Source organism: Rhinolophus hipposideros (assembly GCF_964194185.1).
Source record: "Rhinolophus hipposideros genome assembly, chromosome: 5".
Taxonomy (NCBI): domain Eukaryota; kingdom Metazoa; phylum Chordata; class Mammalia; order Chiroptera; family Rhinolophidae; genus Rhinolophus; species Rhinolophus hipposideros.
Window position 1 is genome coordinate 30,051,492 of NC_138051.1, and position 24,597 is coordinate 30,076,088.

General features: G+C 37.8%; 1 protein-coding gene across 3 annotated transcripts in view; it reads left to right on the forward strand.

Annotated features, from left to right (window-relative positions):
* The first annotated feature begins 863 nt into the window (after window positions 1-863).
* CHD8 (chromodomain helicase DNA binding protein 8) overlaps window positions 864-24,597 on the forward strand; it is a 39,870-nt gene continuing 16,136 nt past the window's right edge. For 2 of the 3 annotated variants that reach the window (XM_081050242.1, XM_081050243.1), the window contains exons 1-13: window positions 864-1,921; window positions 2,776-3,147; window positions 3,820-4,205; window positions 5,224-5,338; window positions 12,275-12,457; window positions 12,539-12,607; window positions 13,368-13,423; window positions 13,944-14,061; window positions 17,015-17,098; window positions 20,844-20,981; window positions 22,277-22,398; window positions 22,534-22,777; window positions 23,747-23,923. In XM_081050242.1, coding sequence (XP_080906368.1) covers window positions 1,079-1,921; window positions 2,776-3,147; window positions 3,820-4,205; window positions 5,224-5,338; window positions 12,275-12,457; window positions 12,539-12,607; window positions 13,368-13,423; window positions 13,944-14,061; window positions 17,015-17,098; window positions 20,844-20,981; window positions 22,277-22,398; window positions 22,534-22,777; window positions 23,747-23,923 — 2,907 coding nt within the window. In that variant the 5' untranslated portion in view covers window positions 864-1,078. The remainder of the gene's footprint in view (window positions 1,922-2,775; window positions 3,148-3,819; window positions 4,206-5,223; window positions 5,339-12,274; window positions 12,458-12,538; window positions 12,608-13,367; window positions 13,424-13,943; window positions 14,062-17,014; window positions 17,099-20,843; window positions 20,982-22,276; window positions 22,399-22,533; window positions 22,778-23,746; window positions 23,924-24,597) is intronic. The other variant, XM_081050244.1, reaches the window with a different exon arrangement.

Genomic DNA, 24,597 nt, shown 5'->3' on the forward strand with positions numbered 1-24,597 from the left:
GAAGACGTTTGAGGGTGGGAAAGATTTCAGCTGGGAGAGATGTTTGGGAAGGTGGGTGTTCCAGGCAGAAGCTAATAGCATACTGGGCAAAGACCTGCAGACAGGAATCACGTTAAGGCAACTGTAGTCTAGTTGGACTGGAATATAAGAAATGATGAGAGAAAGTTGGGAATATAAACTGCAACTGAAATGTAGAATTCTTTGAATCTCTTGCAAAGGAAGTTTTTGATCTTAAATATGGGAAAGGGAGAAGGGGATTCAGAACAGAAATACTATGTATGGATTAATTGATATGTTACCTAGAATAAAGTTTGTGAAACTTCCTGGGTAAAATTATACTATAAGCTTAGCAAGATTGTACTATGAGCTTGGTTAAAGGTGTTGTTTTTTCCAGTAGTAAGTAAAAGTGTCTAAAATACAAGGAAAATTTATAAAATACAATATATCCAGAAATCTTTATCTACAGTTATTGAAATGCTGCTGATGATAGTGTTCAGTTCTGTGAACTTAAGAATCCTAAATAGAAGGTGAATGACTTAAATTTCCTGATCTTTACCCAAAAATGGTAAATGTAAAAAGAAATGGACATAGACAGCTGAATGATCTTGACAGAAGTTTCAAAGTGTGTAGGTGTACGCGGAGTCCAAAAAGGGGGTTGATTTATTTATTTATTATTGAGTTTCAGTTTTGAAGCAAAAATGTGGGTGTTATTTCTGCTTCATCTCTGTCCTCAGATTATCTCGTATTTCCCTATTCTCTTACTATTTTGACATGATTTTTTGATGTTGAGGGTAGTATCTAAGAAGGAGAAATTGTCTGAGGTCACCTACTTTGCTTATTTTTAATTTGTCTTCCCACAACAGGAGTTCCACCATCTTCCTCTGAAGACCTAGCCATCTTGCTCCATGAAGGTCAGGACAATCTGACATGCACTTGTTTCTTGCCTCTTTACCTGAAGAGTAGTCTTCTTCCATTGTGTACATTTTTTTCTTAATAGGGGAGGGGAGGGGAGAGCCAGTACCCCCCCTCCCCTTCCCTCCCTAGACCTTGGGGAAGTACCCTCCATTGCTTTCCCAAGATGGCAGACCCCATCATGGATCTGTTTGATGACCCAAATTTATTTGGCCTGGACTCTCTGACTGATGACAGCTTCAACCAAGTCACACAAGACCCCATTGAGGAAGCCCTTGGACTGCCAAGCTCTCTGGACTCCTTGGACCAGATGAACCAGGATGGTGGAGGTGGTGATGTGGGGAATCCATCAGCAAGTGACCTGGTCCCCCCACCAGAGGATACAGCCCCCACAGAACTTCCCAAAGAATCAACAGCTTCAGCTCCAGAATCTTTAACCTTGCATGATTATACCACTCAGCCCGTCAGCCAGGAGCAGCCAGCCCAACCTGTCTTACAGACACCGACGCCAACATCAGGCCGTTTGCAGGTCTCCAAGAGCCAGGAGATCCTGAGCCAAGGGAATCCTTTCATGGGTGTCTCTGCCACAGCTGTGGCCTCCGGCAGTGCTGGAGGGCAGCCGCCTCAGTCAGCCCCTAAGATTGTTATCCTTAAAGCCCCACCAAGCTCCTCAGTCACTGGTGCCCACGTGGCACAAATTCAGGCCCAAGGTATCACCAGCACAGCTCAGCCCCTGGTGGCTGGCACAGCCAATGGTGGAAAAGTCACTTTTACCAAAGTGCTAACCGGCACTCCCCTTCGACCAGGTGTTTCCATTGTCTCTGGTAATACAGTGTTGGCCGCCAAGGTCCCTGGGAACCAGGCTACTGTTCAGCGCATTGTCCAGCCCAGCCGACCTGTAAAGCAGCTGGTCCTACAGCCAGTTAAGGGTTCAGCTCCTGCTGGAAACCCTGGGGCCACAGGGCCCCCACTGAAGCCTGCAGTTACACTGACCTCTACACCTACCCAGGTGACTTGAGTGAAAGGGGGAGGTGAATTTTGGTTTAGTAAAGGGCCCGGCAACTGTGATAGAGAACGCACACGAGAGCTAGCTCTAGGAAATCCTGTTTAAATTCCATCTTTGCTTTTTATCAGTTAGTGTTGACAGCCACATACTTACTACTTATCCGATGGAAGCAGTTAGTGTTAACATATTTTTTGAGCTCTTACTACATGTTCACACTACCTAGCTGGTTCCGAACAGGACAGCGACAGCCCTTCTTCTTACAGAGCTCGCAGTCTGCTAGGGAAAGACATTTAGACAAGAATTCACAATAATGTACGAAATAAAGTTTTGTGAGAAATATAGGATGCTATGGGAACAAGAATCATCCTTGCAAAAATATTTGTGAGACTTACAGAAGCTATGTGTATCTTTTCCCTGTTCTTATCGCTAAGATTGTGCTCCTACTTTGCCAGTGAAAAGGCTAATTTCTGTTGTAAGAAAGAGGCTCTAGCCTCTGATTAGAGGACCAAAGAGGTTGGGGGGAGAGCGGCAGTATTAAGGTAATAGCACCAGTATAAAGAAGCTATGAGGAGGCAGGTTTCAGTTCAGTATAAAGATGTTTGTTCTGATAGATTTCCAAAACATAGAATGATTGCCTTAGAAGATAGCCTCACATCAGTTTTTCAAAAATAGTCTAATATCTACTGGGCAGAAGTGTTGCAGAGAAAACTATCAGGACAGATGGGAGAATGAACAAAGTGAATTGTACTGTCTTCTCACCCTCAGTTTTTATGATTCTAGGATGAGGAAAACTGGTCTAAATATTTAAGTGTATACCATTCTTTAATGTTGTACCTCTTGCAATTTCCTTTCTTTAGGGTGAATCGAAACGCATCACCCTGGTCCTCCAGCAGCCACAGTCTGGAGGTCCCCAAGGACACCGGCATGTCGTGCTAGGGAGTCTACCAGGCAAGATAGTGTTACAGGGCAACCAGCTGGCAGCCCTCACTCAAGCCAAGAATGCCCAGGGGCAGCCCGCCAAAGTAGTAACTATCCAGCTGCAGGTGCAGCAGCCACAGCAGAAAATCCAGATTGTACCACAGCCTCCATCATCACAGCCGCAGCCCCAGCAGCCACCCTCAGCACAGCCAGTGACTCTCTCCTCTGTGCAGCAGGCTCAGATAATGGGACCAGGACAGAGCCCGGGACAAAGACTTTCAGTTCCGCTGAAGGTGGTGCTGCAGCCACAGGTGAGACACACTGTTAGGAAGGAAAACAGACCTCTCAGTCCCTCGCTGTTTCCCTCCACACCACTCATTGTGAATGTGGGGCCAGTCTGGAGTGATACCTCTGAAGTGAGATGTAGCCTTTTCTTTCTTTCACCCATGGAAACCTGGTTTTAATTATATCATGAAAATATTTGAGAGTTATTGTTGGGTTTGGGATAACAGATGAGTATTTGTATTTGAACTGTTTCATTTACAATCTTTTCCTAATCTTGTGAAATAAAAATGGTTTAAAATACCCTCTCATTTGAAAGATAAAGAAATAGTCTTAAAAAGGTCAAGTGATTATCAATCCTTCCATCCCCCAGGCAGATAAAGGTAGGCCAAGAGTGGAATTTAAATTTTTTTATTTTTAGCCCAGAAACTAGTATGGCTATATTGTTTGAAATTTTTCTGGAACAGTGGAGATGGGTATCGATATTTAATTTGGCACAATTCTTGCCTTTTCTTAGCCCGTTCCCACCAAAAATCTTTTATTTTTTTTAATGTGTTTAGGTTTAGTGAGACTTGGTCTGAGCCTCGTTCTTGAGGAATTAGAAAACTAAAGTTTCTAGTTTTCCTGCTTCCGAGCTGGGTTTTATTTACACCTTTTTAATTTACAAGCATGTTGAAATTTTAGCGTCTTTATTTCTGCAGGCTGGCTCTTCCCAAGGGGCCTCTTCTGGGCTTTCCGTAGTTAAAGTCCTAAGTGCCAGTGAAGTGGCAGCTCTGTCCTCACCAGCCAGCTCTGCTCCTCATGCTGGGGGCAAGACAGGAATGGAGGAAAACCGTAGGCTGGAGCACCAGAAGAAGCAAGAGAAAGCCAATCGGATTGTAGCAGAAGCCATTGCCAGGGCTCGTGCCCGGGGTGAGCAGAACATACCTCGAGTCCTGAATGAGGATGAGTTGCCCAGTGTTCGGCCTGAGGAGGAAGGTGAAAAGAAACGTCGGAAAAAGAGCAGTGGGGAGAGACTCAAGGAAGAAAAGCCAAAGAAGAGCAAAACATCTGGTACCTCCAAAACAAAGGGCAAGAGTAAACTGAAGTGAGTACCACCCTTTCCTATTCTGCTGGGACATTTGCAGGCAGTGCACTCATTTTTAAGTTAGTGTTGAGAGGAAATACTTGTATTTAGTAGTGAGCAACATAATTCAAGGTGATCTATCTGTCAGAGGAGATAGGCCTTTTCTTTTCTCTCTCCAATGCTTACATGATTTGTGTAAACAGATTTGCAAATTTGCACATTTTGGAAGAGAAACACTAAGGCACAGGAAAGATCATTCTGTTGGGGATTATATTTAAAAGCTGTGACTATGTTTTTATACGTTTTTCCTGATTTGGTCTCACTGTAGTGTGAAAGATTTCTCAGTATCCTCCTGCTACCCACATCAGTAAAAGAGAGCTGCTGGAGACATAGCTGCTGTGTTCTTGCATCTCATATGTGAATTAAAGAAGATTTCAGCAACCGCTGTTAGTCTAAGCAGTGTGGACAGAACCATGGCTTACCACATAATTCCTGTCACAATTGAATGTCCTCTCTTTCCTTTTCAGTTCTTATAACATCACTCCTTTCTCCCTAGTTTCCACTGCCTGGGATTCTTCTGGCTTTGTGGTACTTATTTGTACAGGATTTTTCAGCTTTTTTTTTTTTTAAAAAAGGTTTTGTATCTATTATCTTATTTGATCCTCAACAACTGTCAAGCCAGGTATTGTCAATGTTTACAAATAAAGAAACTAATGCCCAACTGGGACTAAAACAAGACCTTATAATTCTTAGCCCCGGTATTCATTCTGCTGTTATGCTACCTTCCTTCAGGTATTTGTGAATACAGTGATAGCAAGAATTTGTCAAATCTACTGTAAAGGTCAGCCAATGGTTTAGAAACCCCAATATCTTTTTTTTTTTTTCAAACACCCTACTCAATAGCTCTATGTCCCAGAAACTGAACTTCTAGACACTTCTGTCTAGAAGCTTCATCTGTTCTGGTTTAGTTTAATTATACTTTCTTACTCCTAAGTTATCCTTGCCCTCATTGAAAATGATTTTGTTTTTTGCATTTTAGCACCATCACTCCTGTGGTGGGTAAGAAGAGAAAGCGCAATACCTCCTCTGATAATTCAGATGTGGAAGTTATGCCTGCACAATCACCCCGGGAAGATGAAGAAAGCAGCATTCAGGTAAAAGGATCCCTAAAGAATTTAGTAGAAAAATCTTGTTTAATTTTGACAAACCAGGGGTAGATACTGAGAATCTTTAAGCCTATGCACATTTCAACAGTTTTTCTAAATGAACTTTATGAACTTTATGTAAGTCATGAATTTTTTTATAGTTATCAAGTGGGGTAGATCTTTCTAAGGAGGGCATTAAATTCAGAAGTCATAAAGGGAAAGATTGATATATATTTGGCTGTATAAATTATACATGTATAACAAAAAAATATAAACAGTATAGTGGTTAAGAGAAAATTTTGCTCTGCAGCAAAATTTCCTGGGTTCTCAACTCTGTTATTTATTAACCTTGTCACTTCAGGCAAGTTTGCTTAACTTCTTGGTGCCTTAATTTCCTCATCTCTAAAATGCAGATAATACCTAACAAGAAGAGTTGTTAGGAAGATAAGAGGTAGGACCTAAATAAATAAGAGGTAGGACCTCGTCACGGTAATGTCTTTTAAATTTTTATCTTTTTAGGCAAAAAGCATATTACTATAAAACTAGCAATACTCATTTCCGCAACTCTAGTATTTCAAAAACTGAGCAAATATGAAATTCTGCTACATGATTATTATGGTTATATCAGTACTTTGGTATTTCTTAGGATTATTCGGCTATCCCTTTTGCCTTACCTTTTCTGCACTTCAGGGTTCTGACTCTGAATGGGGGTGTTTAAGCGCAGTATTTTTTCCTACCTTTTGAAGATGAGAGACATTGGAAGAGAATAAAAGAAGCCGGACCAGAAAAACTTTAGTTCTCTGTCTCTGATTGTTGCCTTAGGGTGCCATCTTTGGCTCCAGTTTCCAACTATAGAAAAAACCTGGTGTTTCGATTCAGGAGACCCATAGTTCTTCTAAGTAGCTCCATGAGCCTGGCACATTTGTTTAACTTAGCTTTGTCTGAATCCCTCATCTGTAAACAAATCTTAAGTGCCTCTCCAGTTATTAATATTTATAGATGCCTCCTTTCTTAATATACATTCAATACATTGACATATTGATGCTTGCGTTCTTATGGGGGAAATTAACCTGTAAGAATAGCTAAGACATTTTTGAAAAGGAAAAGGAGGCAGAAACTAGATTTAACAGACATGAAATAATAATTACTAAGAGTTTACAATTAGAGAAGAAATAAAAATAAAAGATAATGAAGTCTAGAAATAGATTCATATAGTTATGAGAATTTAGGATATGAATTAAAATGCCATTTTAAATTAATGGAGAGAAAAATTTTTTAATAAATTATGTCAGGACAACTGGCTACCCACTTAGGAAAAGTAAATAAAGCTGGATAAAACTGGATTTTTGTGTCACTCCTTAAACAAAAACAAATTCTAGGTTAATTGAAAGTCTAAATGCAAGAATTGAAATCATGAACTTTATGTAAGTCATGAATTTTTTAATAGTTATCAAGTGGGGTAGATCTTTCTAAGGAGGGCATTAAATTCAGAAGTCATAAAGGGAAAGATTGATGTATATTTGGCTGTATAAATTATGCATGTATAACAAAAAAATATAAACAGTATAGTGGTTAAGAGAAAATGTTGCTCTGCAGCAAAATTTCCTGGATTCTCAACTCTGCTATTTATTAACCTTGTCACTTCAGGCAAGTTTGCTTAACCTCGTGGTGCCTTAATTTCCTCATCTCTAAAATGCAGATAATACCTACCAAGAAGAGTTGTTAGGAAGATTGAGTGTACACATTTATAAAGCACATAGAACAGTGCTGAATTCATGCAAGAGAGCATAATAAGAGTTATATATATGTCAAATAAATGGTTAAATGAAGTGTTTGTTAAATAATCAAAGAACAAACTGAAGGCAATCTATAATACAAGAATTACAAAGATTAGTAAAATTTAAAAAGTTGTGTGTTAGTTTGTTAGGGCTGCTATAATAAAATACTACAGACGGGTGGCTTAAACAGTAGAAATTTATTTTCTCACAATTCTGAAAGCTAGAAGTCCAAGATTAAGGGGTCAGCTGTTTGGTTACCTCTGAGACTTCTTTCCTTGGCTTGCAGATGGCCACCTTCTCTCTGTCCTCACATGGTCTTTCCTCTGCATACATCTCTGGTGTGTTTCTGTGTGTCCAAATTTCCTCTTCTTATAAAGACACTAATCAAATTGAATGAGGGTCCACCCCAACAGCGTCATTTTATGTAATCACCTCTTTAAAGTCCCTGTCTTTAAATACAGTTACATTCTGAGGTGCTAAAGGTTAGGACTCCAACATAAAAATTTTGGGAGACACACTTCAGCTCATAAAAAGTGGTAATACAAGTGTTGGCAATGGAGTTAAGGAACGGGCACTTCATACATAGTTGATGGGACTGTTGAGACAATCTTTTTGGCAAGTCAGTGTGTGACAAAATTTAAAATGTTAATACTCTTCGACGCAATGATTCTACACCCAGGAAACTACTTTATGAATATATTCTCAAAAGTATGCAGTGATGTATGTATTACAGCAACAATTGCAATTGCAGAAATATTCAAAAATTAAATGTCCTTTGGTGGAGAAATAGGTAAATAAAATTATGAAAATCCATGTAGACTACTACGTGGCAATTAAAAATAATGAAATAGAGCAGGGTGTGCTAATGTGGAAAACTCCACATTAAGTGAAAAGAGCTCGGTGTAGAATAGTGTATATAATACAGGCATACCTCGTTTTATTGCACTTTGTGCACTTTGCAGATATTGCATTTTTCACAAATTGAAGGTAAGAGCCTCCATTAGCAAAAAGATTATGACTTCCTGAATGCTCAGATGATGGTTAGCATTTTGTAGCAATAAGTATTTTTTAATTAAGGTATGTACATTGTTTTTTTTTTAAGACATAATGCCATTGCACAGTTAATAAACTACAGAATAGTGTAAATATAACTTTTATATGCACTGGGAAACCATAAAATTCGTGTGACTTGCTTTTTTATGATATTTGCTTTATTGTGGTGGTTTGGAACCAAACCCACAGTATCTCCAAGGTATGCTTGTATCTCTTTAATAACTTTTAAAGAGAGAGACAGAGAATACATACATGTATATGCATCCATTTTTTCCCCCCTGGAAGGATACCCAAGACATTTTTAATATATGAGGTGGGATCATAAAATATGCTGAATGTTTACATTAAAAAAATTATTATAGTAAAAGACACATTACCATTAATTCCCCTCAAAATACTCCCTCTCACTTTGAACACACTTACCCATCGTTCTTGCCGCTTTCTGAAGCAGCTCTGGAAGTCCTCTTTTGTGAGTGTCTTTAGTTGCGCTGTCGTTGCTGCCTCGATGTCCTAAATAGTTTTGACTTTGGGGAAGAGCCAGAAGTCGCACGATGCCAGGTCTGGTGAATAAGGTGGATGAGGACACAGTAATATGTTTATTTGACAGAAATTGCCGTATACCAGCAGTGATATGTGACACAGAGCCTTTCCATAGTGATCACAAAATATAGTGAATGCTGCTGCGGAGTGCCATCCAAGGGAAATGCAGGGATCTTCGATACGGGAAGTGGCACGTAGAACCTTAGTAACTGTGTGACAAATTTCAACTTGTTCGGTGCTGTCAGTTGGGTGTGAGCCGCAGTTGAGAGAAGGTGTGTTTTAAAGTGTGCCATAAATCATCCTCCATCATGATAATGCTTCGTTTTACACATCGCTTCTGCTATACAGCAGTTTCTGTCAAATAAAAACATAACAGTGTGTCCTCATCCACCTTATTCACTGGATCTGGCACTGTGCAACTTCTGGCTCTTCCCCAAAGTCAGAATGATTCAGGACATCAAGGCAGCCACAACAGCTCAACTAAAGGCACTCACAAAATAGGACTTCCAGAGCTGCTTCAGAAAGTGGCAAAAACGATGGGAAAAGTGTGTTCGAAGTGAGAGGGAGTGTTTTGAGGGGATTAATGGTAATGTGTCCTTTACTGTAATAAATTTTGTTTTTATTTAAACATTCACCTATTGTTTGATCACACCTCATATATGTTTGAGGCAAGGGGTTGAAGAATAAGTGGTCATGATTACTGTACTTTCATTTTTTGTTCTTTGGAATTGTGAGGGTTTATTTTGGCCTCCTGACCACCGTTTTCCATTTTGTTTTTTAGGCTAAAAGATATATATATAAAATAATAGCAATGCAAAAAAATACACACTATGGTAGTCTCCTAATCTAGATCCCAACTTCATAGTCCTTTCTGCAACATCAGTTCTCTTCCCCAATTTTTTTGTGTGTATATTTCCAGAAATATTCTTTACTTTTATGAGCACTCTACTACTACTTCCACTTAGTATTCTGTACTTACTCTTCTGTACTGTGCTTTTATTTCCCCAACAATATATCTTAGAGGTTGTTCTTCATCAGAAAACATAAATCCAGCCCATTCTTCCCTCCACCCTCATTTAATTATGAAAATTTTGAAACATATACAGAAGTAGAGAGGTTATTTAATGAAGTTGCATGTTCTATCACCCCAGGAAGTTCCATTATACCCTGGTTCAGACAATCCACCCCTCCTCCCATGGGCAATCATTGTTCTGATTTCTGTTACCATTGGTTAACTTAGCCTGTTCTTGAACTTCGTGTAAATGGATTCATATAGTATGTACTCTTGAATTTCACTTCTTTTAGTATAATGGTTTTGAGATTGATTCATGTTGTTGAATATATCAGTTCATTCTTTTTTTTTCTTGAGAAATATTTTGTGAATTACCGCAATGTTTATCCATTTTCCTATTGATACATATTTGGGTCATTTTCAGTTTGGAGCTATTATGAATAAGGCTGCCATGAACAGCCTTAGTACATGTATTTTGTGAATATAGGTTTTCATATCTCATAGCTAAATACCCAGGAATGAAATTGATAGACTGTAAGGTAAACATATGAACATAACTTTATAAGAATTTGCCAGCTCCCGAAGTGATTGTATTACTTTACACTTCCACCATTAATAAGAGTTCCAGTTCCACATCTTCAACATTTGGCATTGTTGATGCACCCCATTCTTTTTAAAATAATAGCTCTATAATCTATTTTTTGACTATGTCATGATTTGTTTAACCAGTTCCCTGTTGCTAGGCATTTAGATTTTCTCTGGTCTTCTACCAGAAGTAATGTTGCAGAGATTTGTACACACGTGCAAATTTATCTCTGTAGAATAATATCTTTGAAGTAGAATTGCTGGATCAAAGGGTATTGTCAAATATTCTTCTATAGAGGTCATGCCCATGTGTACTCTCACCAGTAGAGTTCCTGTTTCAAATATTTGATCGAACTTGCTGATTTTTGCCATCTGTTATTGCAGAAAACTAGTATCTCAGTTTATTTTATCTTATTGTAATTATTTTATTATGAGTGTAACTTTTATTATAAGCATCTTTTTACATTTAATAGCCACGTATGATTTTTTTCTGTGAACTGTCTATTCATGTTATTTGTCTATGTTTCTATTGTGTTATTGATCTTTCCCTTGTTCAAAAAAACTCTTTATTCTTAGGAAATGTATCATATAGCATTTCCCCTCTCAGTTTATTATTTGTCTCAACTTTGTTTATAATGGATTATATTATACACAAATTTTTTTCAAGGTGAAATTGATCAATTATTAGAAACACCTTTCCTGCTCCTGGATTATAAAAAATACTTCCGTATTTTCTTTTAGAAATGTTATACCTCTACTTTAATTTTATATCTTTGATCCTTTTATAATTTTATTTCTTTCATCTTCTAGATGGCTAGCCATTTGTTTTCAGTCTCATTTATAGACTATCTACTTTTTCCTTACTGATTAGAAGTGCTATTTTTATCATGTTCTAAATCCACATAAGTATTTTAGTGTATATTTGGACACTGTTTCATTGACCTGTTTACCTCTCCTTGGAGAGGCACCACGCTGTGTTAATTAGTGTAGCTTGATATTGTCCTTAATATCTGGTAAAGACCAGTATTTTTCATCTTTTTCCTGGTTATTCTTGGATGTTTATTTCTCCATTTGAATTTTAGAATCAGCTTTGCAAATTAAAAAGTTTTATTTGGTTTTGTAGAATTTATATAATTAGGGAGAATTAAGTCTTCTTATTCCAGAACAGTATATATTAGTTTTTAGTCAGGTCTTTTCTATGTCCTTCTACAGTGTTTCAAAGTTTTCTTCATACAGATTTTATATATTTCTTACTAAATTTAATCCTTTAGATACTCTCTTTGTTTTCATAAATATAATAGATTTTTTTCGTTGTATTTTCTGGTTGAGTCTATCTAGAATGCTATTGAGTATTAAAGTAATTAAAAAATGTTTTTCTTGAGCATTTGGGATCTTGCTCCCCTGCATATGTCATCAGTTTGCTCAAATAAACTCATAAAAATTCAAAAAATATATTTTACTCAGACACTTGAAAGAATAAGGTAGGTTTAAAATGTATCGATATGGAAAATACCTCCAAGAAATACTAACTAAAAAAGTAAGCAGCAAAATGCTACATATAGTATGAGTCTATTTATTTAAAAAAAAAGTTTAGAACTAAAAGAAACGAAATTAGAAACAAAGTATTCTTGCACCTTTGCACTTCAGGGTTGCTTCTGGTGTGAAGTTCATTACACCCTGCAGGCTGAGAGTCCTGTTTCATTTCCTAGAACTTCTTGCCAGTAATATCGTGTTTTCTTTCAGATAGATTCTGGTTCTTTGATAAAACAATTCAGCAAATTAATACATAGTCAGTACATAGAGTACATTACATGGTTTGACATTACATAGTTTGATAAATAAGCTCTCTCCTTTTGGTTTAATTTTTTTCATGGGGATTTTGGAGTAAAATCTAAGTATATGACAACAGGCAGATTGTTTTAAAGGGCTTCTCTTTGAGAGACTATGCAGTTATGTTAACCATTTTTGCCTTTACAGAAGAGACGCTCAAACCGTCAAGTTAAGCGAAAAAAATATACAGAGGACCTGGATATAAAGATCACAGATGATGAAGAAGAAGAAGAAGTGGATGTAACTGGTCCAATAAAAACTGAGCCTATCCTCCCTGAACCAGTGCAGGAACCCGATGGCGAGACTTTGCCTTCCATGCAGTTCTTTGTGGTAAGCTGAGAACTTAGGCAATTTGAGAGGTTCATCCTGCTGCTCACAATCTCTGTTGACTGACTGCATCTTTTGCTACAGGAGAATCCCAGTGAAGAAGACGCAGCCATTGTAGACAAAGTGCTTTCTATGAGGATTGTGAAGAAGGAGGTGAGGACGCTATATATTTTTTTAAATTCAATGTGTCGGGTGACATTGATGAATATCATTATAGAAGTTTCAGATATGTAATTCTGTAATACATCATCTGTGTGTTGCATTGTGTGCTCACCACGCAAAGTCTAGTCTCCTTCCATCACCATGTATTTGATCCCCTTTACTCTCTTCAACCGTTCCCTATCCCTCTCCCCCTCTGGGAACCACCATACTGTTGTCTGTGTCTGTGAATTTTATTTGTATGTTTTGCTTATTTGTTTTTTGCTTTTTGTTTTATATCCCACATGTAAGTGAAATCATATGGTTCTTGTCCTTTTCCATCTGACATATTTTGCTTAGCAATGTAATCTCGAGACCCATTCATGTTGTTACAAATAGAAGCCTCTACCTTTTTGTCAGCCTATAATACTACATTCTCAGGCTTTGTTTAATGAACACCTTTGGATGTCAGATTATATTGTTACAGTGTAGTTATGAGAGATGATGGAAGAAAGTTAGCTAGAAAGTATGGGTAAAGGCTTTACCCGTTAAGTCTTTACCCATTATTGCCAATTTTTTGCTTATCTGTGTAATAGGGTAAAGGCTTATTTTCTTCAGTTATCAGGCCTTTAGTATTGAAGACCAAATTAGTTTTTTAACCCCTCAGTCAATAATATATTCTGGGAGCATTCGTATGATGTGCTGTCATGTATGGTTAAAATGAAAGGTTATTTGATAAATCAAGTGTTAGTAACTGGAATTTCTTTCTTCTCAGCTTCCTTCTGGACAGTATACTGAAGCAGAAGAATTCTTTGTCAAGTACAAGAACTAGTATGTGATCTGTGCAAAAAGCTTTTCACCCCAAACTCCACAGGGTTGTAAAAAGTTCTCCTGTATAGTCTATCCTGGGGGGGAATGTGTCTTTTTTTTATAGTCTCCTAGCACAAATTGTTGTTTTTAGTGGAGAAAATGAACTTCTCTAGTGAGAGAAGTTCAGGAATTGATATGACTCTTACTATTCCCCTGCAGGAAGGTGGGGTAAGGGTGTTTCCTGATAAAATCCCTTGTGACCCTCTATGCCTTACTCTAACATTAAGACCTTGATACTCAAAAATGTGATCTGTGAACCAGCAGAATTAGCATTGTTTGGATACTTGTTAGAAATGTGAACTTTTGAGCCCACCCTAGATCAGAATTTGCGTGCAAATTCAAGTTTAAGAACGACTGATCTACGAGACTATCTCCCCCTATAAGCATGTGCTTATGTCTGCTGGCTAATCCCCAAATCTCAAACACTAGCCTACTAATTCCCCTTTCTTACACGATGACTGACTGTTTCGATCCCCTTCAGCTCCTATCTGCACTGTGAATGGGCTACCATCTCCCAACTAGAGAAGGATAAGAGGATCCATCAAAAACTAAAGCGCTTCAAAACAAAAATGGCTCAGATGAGACACTTCTTCCATGAGGTAATTAAGAATAGGTATTGTCTCTCTTTTTCATAGAAGCGTAAATTTCTGGAGTTATCAGCCTTGACTGATTCTTCAGAAGACTTACAATTGCTTTGTGTGTGTATGTATGTCATTGGACTTTTCCTTAATTGCTCCATGCTTAATTTTGCCAGGTCAAAATATGGTCTTTCTATAAATTACAGGATATTTTGATATTGACTTGCTCAGTACTCATGAAGTATCTTCAAAACATGATAAACTGGCCTCTGGTCCGCTCGTAATGTCAGTCTTAGCAGTTGATGGTATCTGTAGCCATAAGCAACCATGTCATTAAGAGAACATTTATTTTCTCAAATTTCTAATCCAGCATAACTAGAAATAGTGATTAATGAGCATCTGTTTCCCATATCCAGTGTTACTACTAAACACTAAAGCATGCACAAAGGTCTTTTCAGCCATATTTTAGCTCTCTATTTTGCTTTGAAAGCTTTATGTACATAACCCTTTGCCAAACTGGGATTTTTCATCTTTATTTGTTATACAGTGCTAAGTGCCTTAAGAAGAGTATTATTTTTCACAGCTTCTTAGAGCTAAGGAGGAAAAGGTCTAGTAAAAAAGATTGAGAGAAGGAATAATGTGTATGTAGCTTCAGCAATAAAAAAAAAAAAATCAGTTCTGGCTGAAAACATTTGATAAAACTAACTTTATACCACTAGGTTTGCCAATTAATTATTTTCCGTATTACCTAGAGAGGGCAAGTAGGGCCATGTAGGTCTTCTAGTTTCTTTTTAAATGAAAATAATGATAATTGGGTTTTGTGTTTTCATCTGTGTTCTTTTAAAGCCTAATCTGTGAAATGTATAATGAAACTGTAATGCCATTCCAGCTGGTATTAGATGTACAATTTGTGATGACCATTGAACCAAGCTCTACTAACTTATGCCAATTAAATATGCCTTTCTAGGTTGGCATTTAACCAAATTAGCCATTCATTTATTCATCATTTATTATGTGCTAGTCACTATGGTAAACAAACCACACAGGGTCTGTGTTTACAGCTCACTGTATGACTGGGGAGAGAGAAATTAAAAAACTAATTCAAACTGTGATAAGTGCCAGGAAAGAAGGAGCACAAAGAGACATAAGAAGGAAAAAAAGTCTACATTACTTTGGATAGTTAGGGAGGACTTCTCTGAGAATTGAATTTTGAATAGGAGTTAACCATAGTATGAACAAAAGTATATATTTATAGCATCCTTGGAATGGGAAACATGTGAGGGCCTTGAGAAAGAATAAGCAACTGAAAGAACGAGCAAAAGACAGTGCAATTGATGGATAATAGAAAGTGAATGGCAATGAGATCAGAAATTTAGGCAAGCAGGTGCTTATAGATAGTTTGGTTTTAGTTTTGTTTTTATTCTAAGTGCAAAAGGAAGCCATTGAACTATTTAAAATAGGTCAAAAGACAATCCAATTTTCACTTCTAAAAGATCACCTAGACTTTGGAGGATGGATTAGAGAAGAGTAACAAAAGTAAAGTAAACAGTAAGAAGGCAGTTTTCTAGATGAAAAATCATGGGTTAGATTGGAGTGCTTTTAGTGGATAGAGACAATGGATAGATTTGAATTTATTTTAAAGTGAAATTGATAGGGCTTGGTGTGATGGTTTATATAGATGAGTTTCTGGTCTGAGTAAATGAGTTGAGGTGGTATCATTTATTGAAGTATGGAAGATTTTAGAAGCAGCCAATTGGGGAAAAATTAAGAATTTAGATTACACAGTGTTAAAGTCCCTTAATGTATATCTAGTATGCAGATGGATATATAGATCTGGATTTTTCAGGGTGCCATTAAAATTTGGAATTTATCAGCATATAAATAGTTACTAAAGACTTAATGGATAAAGTCACCTCTGGGGAAAGTTCTATATTTTCTAATAGTTCTATACTTTCTTATAGAAAGTTCTTTAATAAGAGAATGGATGTGAGCCCAGAACCAATCTTTAAGGAATTCTCCCAAATTTAGAGTTCACGGTGAAGGAGAAAAAATGTTATGCCAGAGTGGAAGAAAGATTAGGAAAAAGATATATAAGAAAAACAAAGGGAAAATAGTGTTTTAGGAAGAAAGTGGTTTTTCCTTAAGGTTTCTTTGTGATCGCTCTTTGGAGTGTTGGATTTTTTATCTTGTTATATCACCCAACGCTGAATACCAGTGACTCAGAAGAAAAGAGCCAGTGAGGGTGATTGAGAGTTGGCCAAAACAAAAACAAACCCAAAAGAAAGGGGGAAGAGGGCCACCAAGAGAGTATGCTGTCCTACAAAAGCCAAGGGAAGGAAAGTGCTTTAAGGAGAGAATGATGAATTATTGAATACTATGTAGAGGTAAAGTAGTAAGGTACAGAAATGTTTCCATTGTATTTGGCAATTTGGAGATCGTTAATGATCTCCAAATTGCCAAATACACACCTCCAGTTTAGTTGTGTGATGGAAGTGGAACGAAGAGAACTGGATTGGACAAGTGAAGGAGATGATGAAATGGGGATACCATATATTTAAAACTCTTGGGAAGTTTGAGTATGGAGCAGAACAGAAAAATAGTTGCACGGGTATGTAGAGTCAAGGGAGGTCTTTTAAGATGTGAAATAGTAGAGCATATTTGTTTGTTTATGGGGATGATCCAGTAGAGAAAGATTCCTAAGAAGGTGAGAAGGGATGGAATCCAGAGTATATATGGAGAGAATGAAGGGTCTCTGTTATAACGGGAGAAGAGCTATTTTCTCTGGTAACAGATGAGATGTGTGCAGATGCAGGTAGTTTGTACGATTTGATATGAAAATGTGGAACTTTCTTCTGATGGCTTCTGTTTTCTTAATACATTTTGAAGTAAGGTCATCACCTAAAGGTGGGATGGAGGATGGGTTTACTGGATAGTGATCTTTTGATCTTATCGTTGGGTTTTGTAACTCCTCTAGGACGAAGAGCCCTTCAATCCAGATTACGTGGAGGTGGACAGGATATTGGATGAGTCTCACAGCATTGACAAGGACAATGGGGAGGTGAGTTGGTTCATGGAGGAGTGTGAAAAGTCACTTGTAGATTTCTGCTGGAGCTGCTTGCCCCCATTATTTTTCAGATATGACTGAAAAATCCCTTGGACCGAAAAGATATTTTTGATTTTTTTCTGAGGGATCCTTAAAATTAAACTGGCAGGGTAAGGGAGTAGAGAAAGAGGCTAAAAGGAAAGATTCCCATAAAGTTAAACATGTGGGAGCTATATTTATAAGTACTGGGAACTATGTTTCCAAGTACTCATTCACCTTGGTGTCATTGTCTTCGATGTTTTATGGGAGACCCTTGACATTCACTTGAGGGTGAGACGTGGGGAGAAGGAAAGGGGTACTTCACAAATCTCCATGCTTAATGAATATAAAAATACTTGTACAGACTCATAGCTTTCTCAGTGTTGTTATTTATTCTTACCATCAGTTAAATGCATTTTCATTTGTTATTGAAATAGATCTACTGTATTTGAATCTGTACTTTTAAACAGATAGTGGAGTCCCACACCCACAGATTCATATTCAGTAGATCTAGGGTGGGACCCAGATATCTGTATTTTTTAGTTCTCCAAGCGGTTCTCATGCATAGCTTGATTTGGGAATCACTGCACTAACGCTTTCTTAGATTGGGGAGTAGATTTTAAATATGCTAAAACACTTGCTGATTCAGCTTCATAAATCACTTTTTTCATTTTCCAAGTAAGAGTCATATAGATCTAAGCCACCAGTAAATTCACCATTCTGTCATTTAAATTTATTTCAAACTTACTTAGGCTGTGACTCACCATTTCCTTAGAACTCTTCACTTTCTTTTCACTTTCACTAGTACTTGTTGGTTTAGCTTTGCAGGGCCATATTTTGTAAAGTTTTTTTACTTTTTATGGATTTCTTTTTATTTATTTTTTTTAAAGTTTATTGGGGTGACAATTGTTAGTAAAGTTACATAAAATTCAGGTATACAATTCTGTAGTACATCCTCTATAAATCCCATTGTGTGTTCTCCACCCAGAGTCAGTTCTCCGTCCATCACCATATATTTGATCCCCTTTACCCTCATCTACCACTCCCCACCCCCTTACCTTCTGGTAACCACTAAACTATTGTCTGTGTCTGTGAGTTTTTGTTTCTCATTTGCTTGTCTAGTTCTTTTGTTTTTGGTTTATATACCACATATCAGTGAAATCATATAGTTCTCTGCTTTTTCTTATTTCGCTTAGCATTATAATCTCAAGATCCATCTATGTTGTCACAAATGATCCTATTGATCTTTTCTTACCGCTGAATAGTATTCCATTGTGTATATGTACCACAACTTCTTTATCCATTCATCTATCGAAGAACGTTTTGGTTGTTTCCATGTCTTGGCCACTGTAAACAAAGCTGCAATGAACATTGGAGCACACGTGACTATGGATAAAAGTTTTCAGATTTTTTGAGTAGATACCCAAAAAATGTACAGGAGAGGGATTGCTGGGTCATGTGGTAATTCTATGTGTAATTTTTTGAGGAACCTCCACACTGCTTTCCATAGTGCATATTTTGTAAAGTTTTTATCACTTCTGACTCACTACTTACACAATGACGAGTAGAAAACAACAGAACCTTGTTAAGATGTCAGTGCTGGGTAGTGAATTAGGCTCTCTCACGAGCTAAGTGATTTGGTCCCAAACATCATCATTATCAGACCCAACAGTCAGTCTTCCCCCTGTAAAATCCTAAGTTTTTTTACTCCATTTTGTAAGCCTTCAGTGTCACTAAGATAGTAGAACCATAGATTTCCAAGGCCTATTACAATTCCATATGTCTTCAAATCTTCACAAGCATGCCCCAGATAACATACTCTGCTTTTGGGTTAGGGTGGTTGTTATTGTTTGTTGTTCCTTTGTGGGAGATGAGTGGGGAATGGACCAGTTATAGTCATTCCCCAGGGCAGGTTAGTTACTGTAAAATTTTCATTGTTTTCAGGAGCTCGGCCTTGCTTTCTGCCACCATACTTACTTACCCTTCCAAAAGTAATTGTATTTTGATTAGACCCCTTTGGAATATTTTGCAATTGGCCTGACAGATTAAAATATTTTAATGTGCTGGTATTGTAATTTATGCTCCCAATATTGGATAATGACATTCTTGTACCTATTTTATCTTTCTCTAAAATGAGTTTAATTTGTCATCCTTTTTACATAACCTGATAGTGGAAATAAATATAATAAATGGGTATTAACGTCTTTGGAAAAGTAAGTTATAATGTTGTATATGTGTGACCTGGACCAGTGGCTTTATGTAGAAAGTGACTTGAGTCACTACAATAAAGGAAAAGGTACAAGAGCAACTAGATTCTAGGGATTTCTTATTTATTTATTTATTTTAAAGATTTTATTGGGGAAGAGGAACAGGACTTTATTGGGGAACAGTGTGTACTTCCAGGCCTTTTTTCCAAATCAAGTTGTTGTCCTTTCAATCTTAGGTGTGGAGGGTGTCTTTCAGCTTCAAGTTGTTGTCCTTTCAGTCTTAGTTGTGGAGGGCACAGCTCAGCTCCAGTCCAGTTGCCGTTGCTAGTTGCAGGGGATGCAGCCCACCATCCCTTGCGGGAGTCAAGCCAGCAACCTTGTGGTTGAGAGGACGCGCTCCAACCAACTGAGCCATCCTGGAGCTCAGCGGCAGCTCAGCTCAAGGTGCCATGTTCAATCCTAGTTGCAGGGAGTGCTGCCCACCATCCTTTGCGGGATTCAAGGAATTGAACTGGCAACCTTGTGGTTGAGAGCCCACTGGCCCATGTGGGAATCGAACCGGCAGCCTTTGGAGTTAGGAGCATGGAGCTTTAACCGCCTGAGCCACTGGCCTGGCCCCTTCTAGGGATTTCTTGATCTGTAACTCTGCAGACTTCTTGCTGGCTGTTTTAAGGGGTATTCTATAAATTGAGAATTAGAGACTCCTGTTGATTACACTAGGCCCAGTATAATCCTTGTTGCTTCACTCAAGACAAAACTGGAAATGCAGTTCGTGCATTGATCATATGTGGATAGTGAGAATAGGAGCCATTTACCATTCGTTGGTCACTGCCCCTTCCCTTGCAGTAGAATGCCTACAGAGAGCCTAGTACCATAGATGGAGCTTCAGCATTTCTCCTTCATTTTCACTCTTGTTACCTCTCTTCAGTGACACCTTTCGAAGTTATTTCCTAACTTCCTGAGGCTCAGAAGGAAATCTCTTTACCACCATATGACTGCTCTCTGAAGTAGCATTTGCACTCAGAGCTCCAGGAGCTCAGAAGCTCAGTGATTTCAGCCCTGCTCTGCTCCTATGGGTTTAACCTGTTCCTCACTTGTAAAAGTAGCCTGGTTTCCACTGTATCAAATCCAGTGCCAGGAGAGTAGTATGAAACAGCTATCTGTATCTTTTAATTTCGACCTAATTCAATACAATACAGGAAAATAGATTTTTTTTTTTGCACCTGCTTGGTTGATGAGCATAATGTATCAGTACTTGCTGTTATAGAAACTACTGGTTAGAAATTTCACTTTTGGAACAGATTCTGAAAAATTGCCTGGAAAAGTGATCAAAATCGTGAATAGCATAGGGCAACAGCAGGTGAAACTACAGTTGGCATTTTCAGCCTCACTTTTTCAGCACCTTTTTAGGTATTGACATTCTGTGATGTGATTCTTTAGTCAAATTCTTATTTTTTAACCATAGTAGAGAACACAGAATCAGTTTATAAAGGTTTTGGCTTCTTCTCTCCTAGCCTGTAATTTACTACCTGGTGAAATGGTGCTCTCTGCCCTATGAGGATAGTACCTGGGAGCTGAAAGAGGATGTTGACGAGGGCAAGATTCGAGAATTTAAACGGATCCAATCCAGGCACCCAGAACTCAAAAGAGTGGTAAGTACATTTGCATTTAGAATATAACATTCATTCCATATAGGCAGTGACTTAATTTTTCCCCCTATAGAAGTTTATGTTGTTGTTTTGGCTTTTTATTATGAAAATTTTCAAACATATACAAAAGTTGAAAAGAAATAGTATCATGCACCATCACCCAACTTTAACAATTAATACATGCCATAGCCAATCTTGTTTCATATGATTTCTCTACCCATTCATTTCCTTGTTTCCCAGATTATTTTAAAGCAAATCCCAGATTCCTTTGTCTCATCTGTAAATATTTCAGTGTTTATCTCTAAAGATAAATGATACTGTATACACCTGAAAAAATTTAACCATTCCTAGTATCATCAGATTAGCAATCACTGTATGTATTTCCCTGATTCTCTTCTAATTTTTGTTAAATTGTTTGAGTGGAATCCTAAATAATGTCCATATATTGCTTTTGATTAATAAGTCTCAAAGCTCTTAATCATAGTTCCCCTTGATTTCCTCTCCCTCCTTTGCCGTTTTCTCTTGAAGAAACCAGGTGGTTTGTTCTCTACGATTTTCCATAGTCTGAAGTTTGCCAGTTGCATTCCCCTTGGAACTTTTTATCATGTTCTCTGTCCTTTATGTTTCACATAATGGTTAGATATAGAGCAGCACTGTGCATTAGAAGATTTTAGAGCTGTGCTATCCAACATAGTAGCCACTAGCTATTCCAAATGCTCGGTAGTTACATGTATCTAGTGGTAAAACATTTTTTTATCATTGTAGACAGTTCCATTAGATATCACTATTCTAGAGGCTTGATCAGATGGGGGAGGGAGGCCACTGAATCTGCTTCAGAGCTGGTTCTACCAGGTTTTTCTTTTGTGATATTATCAGCCATTTATCACATTGCCTAGATCCATTGTTTAAGAATTTTAAAATGGTGATATTTTAATTCTATCATTTCTTCATTTATTAGCCAAGTCTTCTATTAAAATAAATGTTTTCTTTTTTGGTTACTTGGAGATAGAGATAGCATAGTAAAAAGGATGCTTTATTGTTTGTCTTTATTTTCTAGTTTTTAAAATAATGAACTAGTTTCCTGGCATCCTCTAAAAGTGACCAGTGGGTTTTTCCTCTTTTTGTTTCTCCACTTTTTAAAAAAGTTTCATTATGAACTCATGGATTTGAATATATTTAGCATGTTTTAATCCAAGCAGCAATGTTTGGGAATAGAATTTCCACTACTAGAATTACCTAGTAAGTTGGCCTAATGTTAATATCTCCACCTCATTTATTCAAATTTCCTGTTTTTTTAGAATCGTCCACAGGCAAGTGCCTGGAAGAAGTTGGAGCTGTCACATGAGTATAAAAACAGAAACCAGTTACGGGAATATCAGTTGGAAGGGGTCAATTGGCTGCTCTTTAATTGGTATAACAGGTAAAGAGTGGGCCCTTAGATGCAGGCTTACTCTGGGATTATTTTTATTTTTCTATTTAAACAGTTTCTTTTCAAGTACTTTTTAAAAGATGTTATCTTTTGACATGCTTTTCATTTTCCACGATGAATCTGCAGGCAGAACTGCATCCTGGCTGACGAGATGGGACTGGGCAAAACCATTCAGTCCATCGCCTTCTTGCAGGAGGTGTACAATGTAGGCATCCACGGCCCCTTCCTGGTCATTGCCCCTTTGTCCACAATTACTAACTGGGAGCGAGAATTCAACACATGGACAGAGATGAATACTATTGTGTATCATGGCAGTCTGGCCAGCCGGCAGATGATTCAGCAATATGAAATGTACTGCAAAGATTCACGGGTGAGTTGTATGTCATGGAATGTTATGGTTTAGAGAGTGGGCCAAAGTACCTGGTATTTTAGAGGCTTTACTCTGCATAAAAGACTCTTGCTGAGTCTCTCTGTGATTTAAGGCATTTTTGTCTAGTTTGTGCATGGCAGTTTTTGGTCTATGCTGTTTTGATCCCGTGGATATTTAGATCCAGGGGAAGTTCTGACTTTATTTATGAATACATGCATTTTAAATAAAATTTTATCAGAATTGATGAGTTTTCATCAAAGTATTTTCCAGAATGAAATTCATTTAGCCACTTATTTTAATTCCTTGACCCATATGGTAGTGAACTTAAGCCATTTCATTTCTTTTTTTAAAGTCTGTTAAAATTTTCATCAGGATCCTTTTGCTGTATAAATTTGGGGAAAAAAAATTTTGAATTATCCATCCTTTCTTAACATCAGAATTTATGAATTGTTTTTCAACCATTAGTTTTCTGTTGTTTTTATTTCGACAAAACCAAATTTATTCAAGTTTTGTTATACTACTCTTAATTTTGTTAAGATGTTTCAATTCTTCTGTCCATTTTTAGACAGTAACCATATTGCCATGTACTCTGTTAGTGGTTTTCACTTTTAGTTTTGTCTTGTATGTTTCAGTAATGCCCAACATTTGTGGGTTTCAGCGTTAACCAACAATAGATCTAGGGCTGAGATACGTGAGCTAGGTATACCACAGAGTCAAAAACACCCAGATTCATTCAGTGAAGTCTGTCACTTTCCCAAGAAACTGACTATGTTGAGGAGGCAATGTGTCTCACACTGAGTGATTTGGCACTATTTATCAGAAAGATAAACAGTAGTGGAGGAGGGTGGTGGTGCAGTTTGTGTCTCCCATTAAGCCTGCCTGAATATAGAAAAGATAATGTGTAATTCAGAAGAGCTCCTCCCTTAGGTACATTTTAGGCTTTTCCTGACTTACTGCCTTCATGCTTAGGGGCGTCTCATCCCAGGTGCATACAAGTTTGATGCCCTGATCACTACTTTTGAGATGATTTTATCAGACTGTCCTGAGCTTCGTGAGATTGAATGGCGTTGTGTCATCATTGATGAGGCCCATCGACTAAAGAACCGTAATTGCAAGTTGCTCGATAGTCTCAAACACATGGACCTGGTGAGTTCCTCACACTCACTTGTGGGCAGAGGACCTGAAATTAAAATAACCCATATTCCCTGGAGAATTAATACAACCCTAATTTAGCAGAGAAGAAAAAAGAATGAAAATCTATGTATTGGGTGGTAGGTATGGCTTACAGGAATGGTAACCTGGAAGTCAAAAATGTCATAAATTTTAGAATTGGAAGGCAACTGAAGGTTAGTGGTTCTCAACCGGGTGGAGAGGTGGGATACTATATTAGTTACCTAATGCTGCATAACAAACTACCCTAAAACTTGGTGGCTTAGAACAACAATCATGTTTTTCATGGTTCTCTAGCTCTGCAACTTGGGCTGGGCTCAGCTAGGCTATTCTTTTGGTGGTCTTGCCTGAAGTCAGTGATGTAGCTGCAGCTAGCAATTGGTGCTAGTTGTTGGCTGGGGTGCCTGGATCATCTTCCGTATGGCCTGTCATCCTCCAGTGTACTAGACTTTTCTTTGAATGGTGGACTTAGGGCAGTGATCCAAGAGGACAAAGGCAGAAGCTGCAAGGACTTTGAGATATAGGCTCTGAAACTCCCACAGTGTGTCACTTCTGTTACATTGTCTTTGTCAGAGCAAGTCACAAGGCAAGCCCAGATTCAAGGCGTGAATCTCGACAGGAGGAACTACAAAGAATTAATGGCCATATTT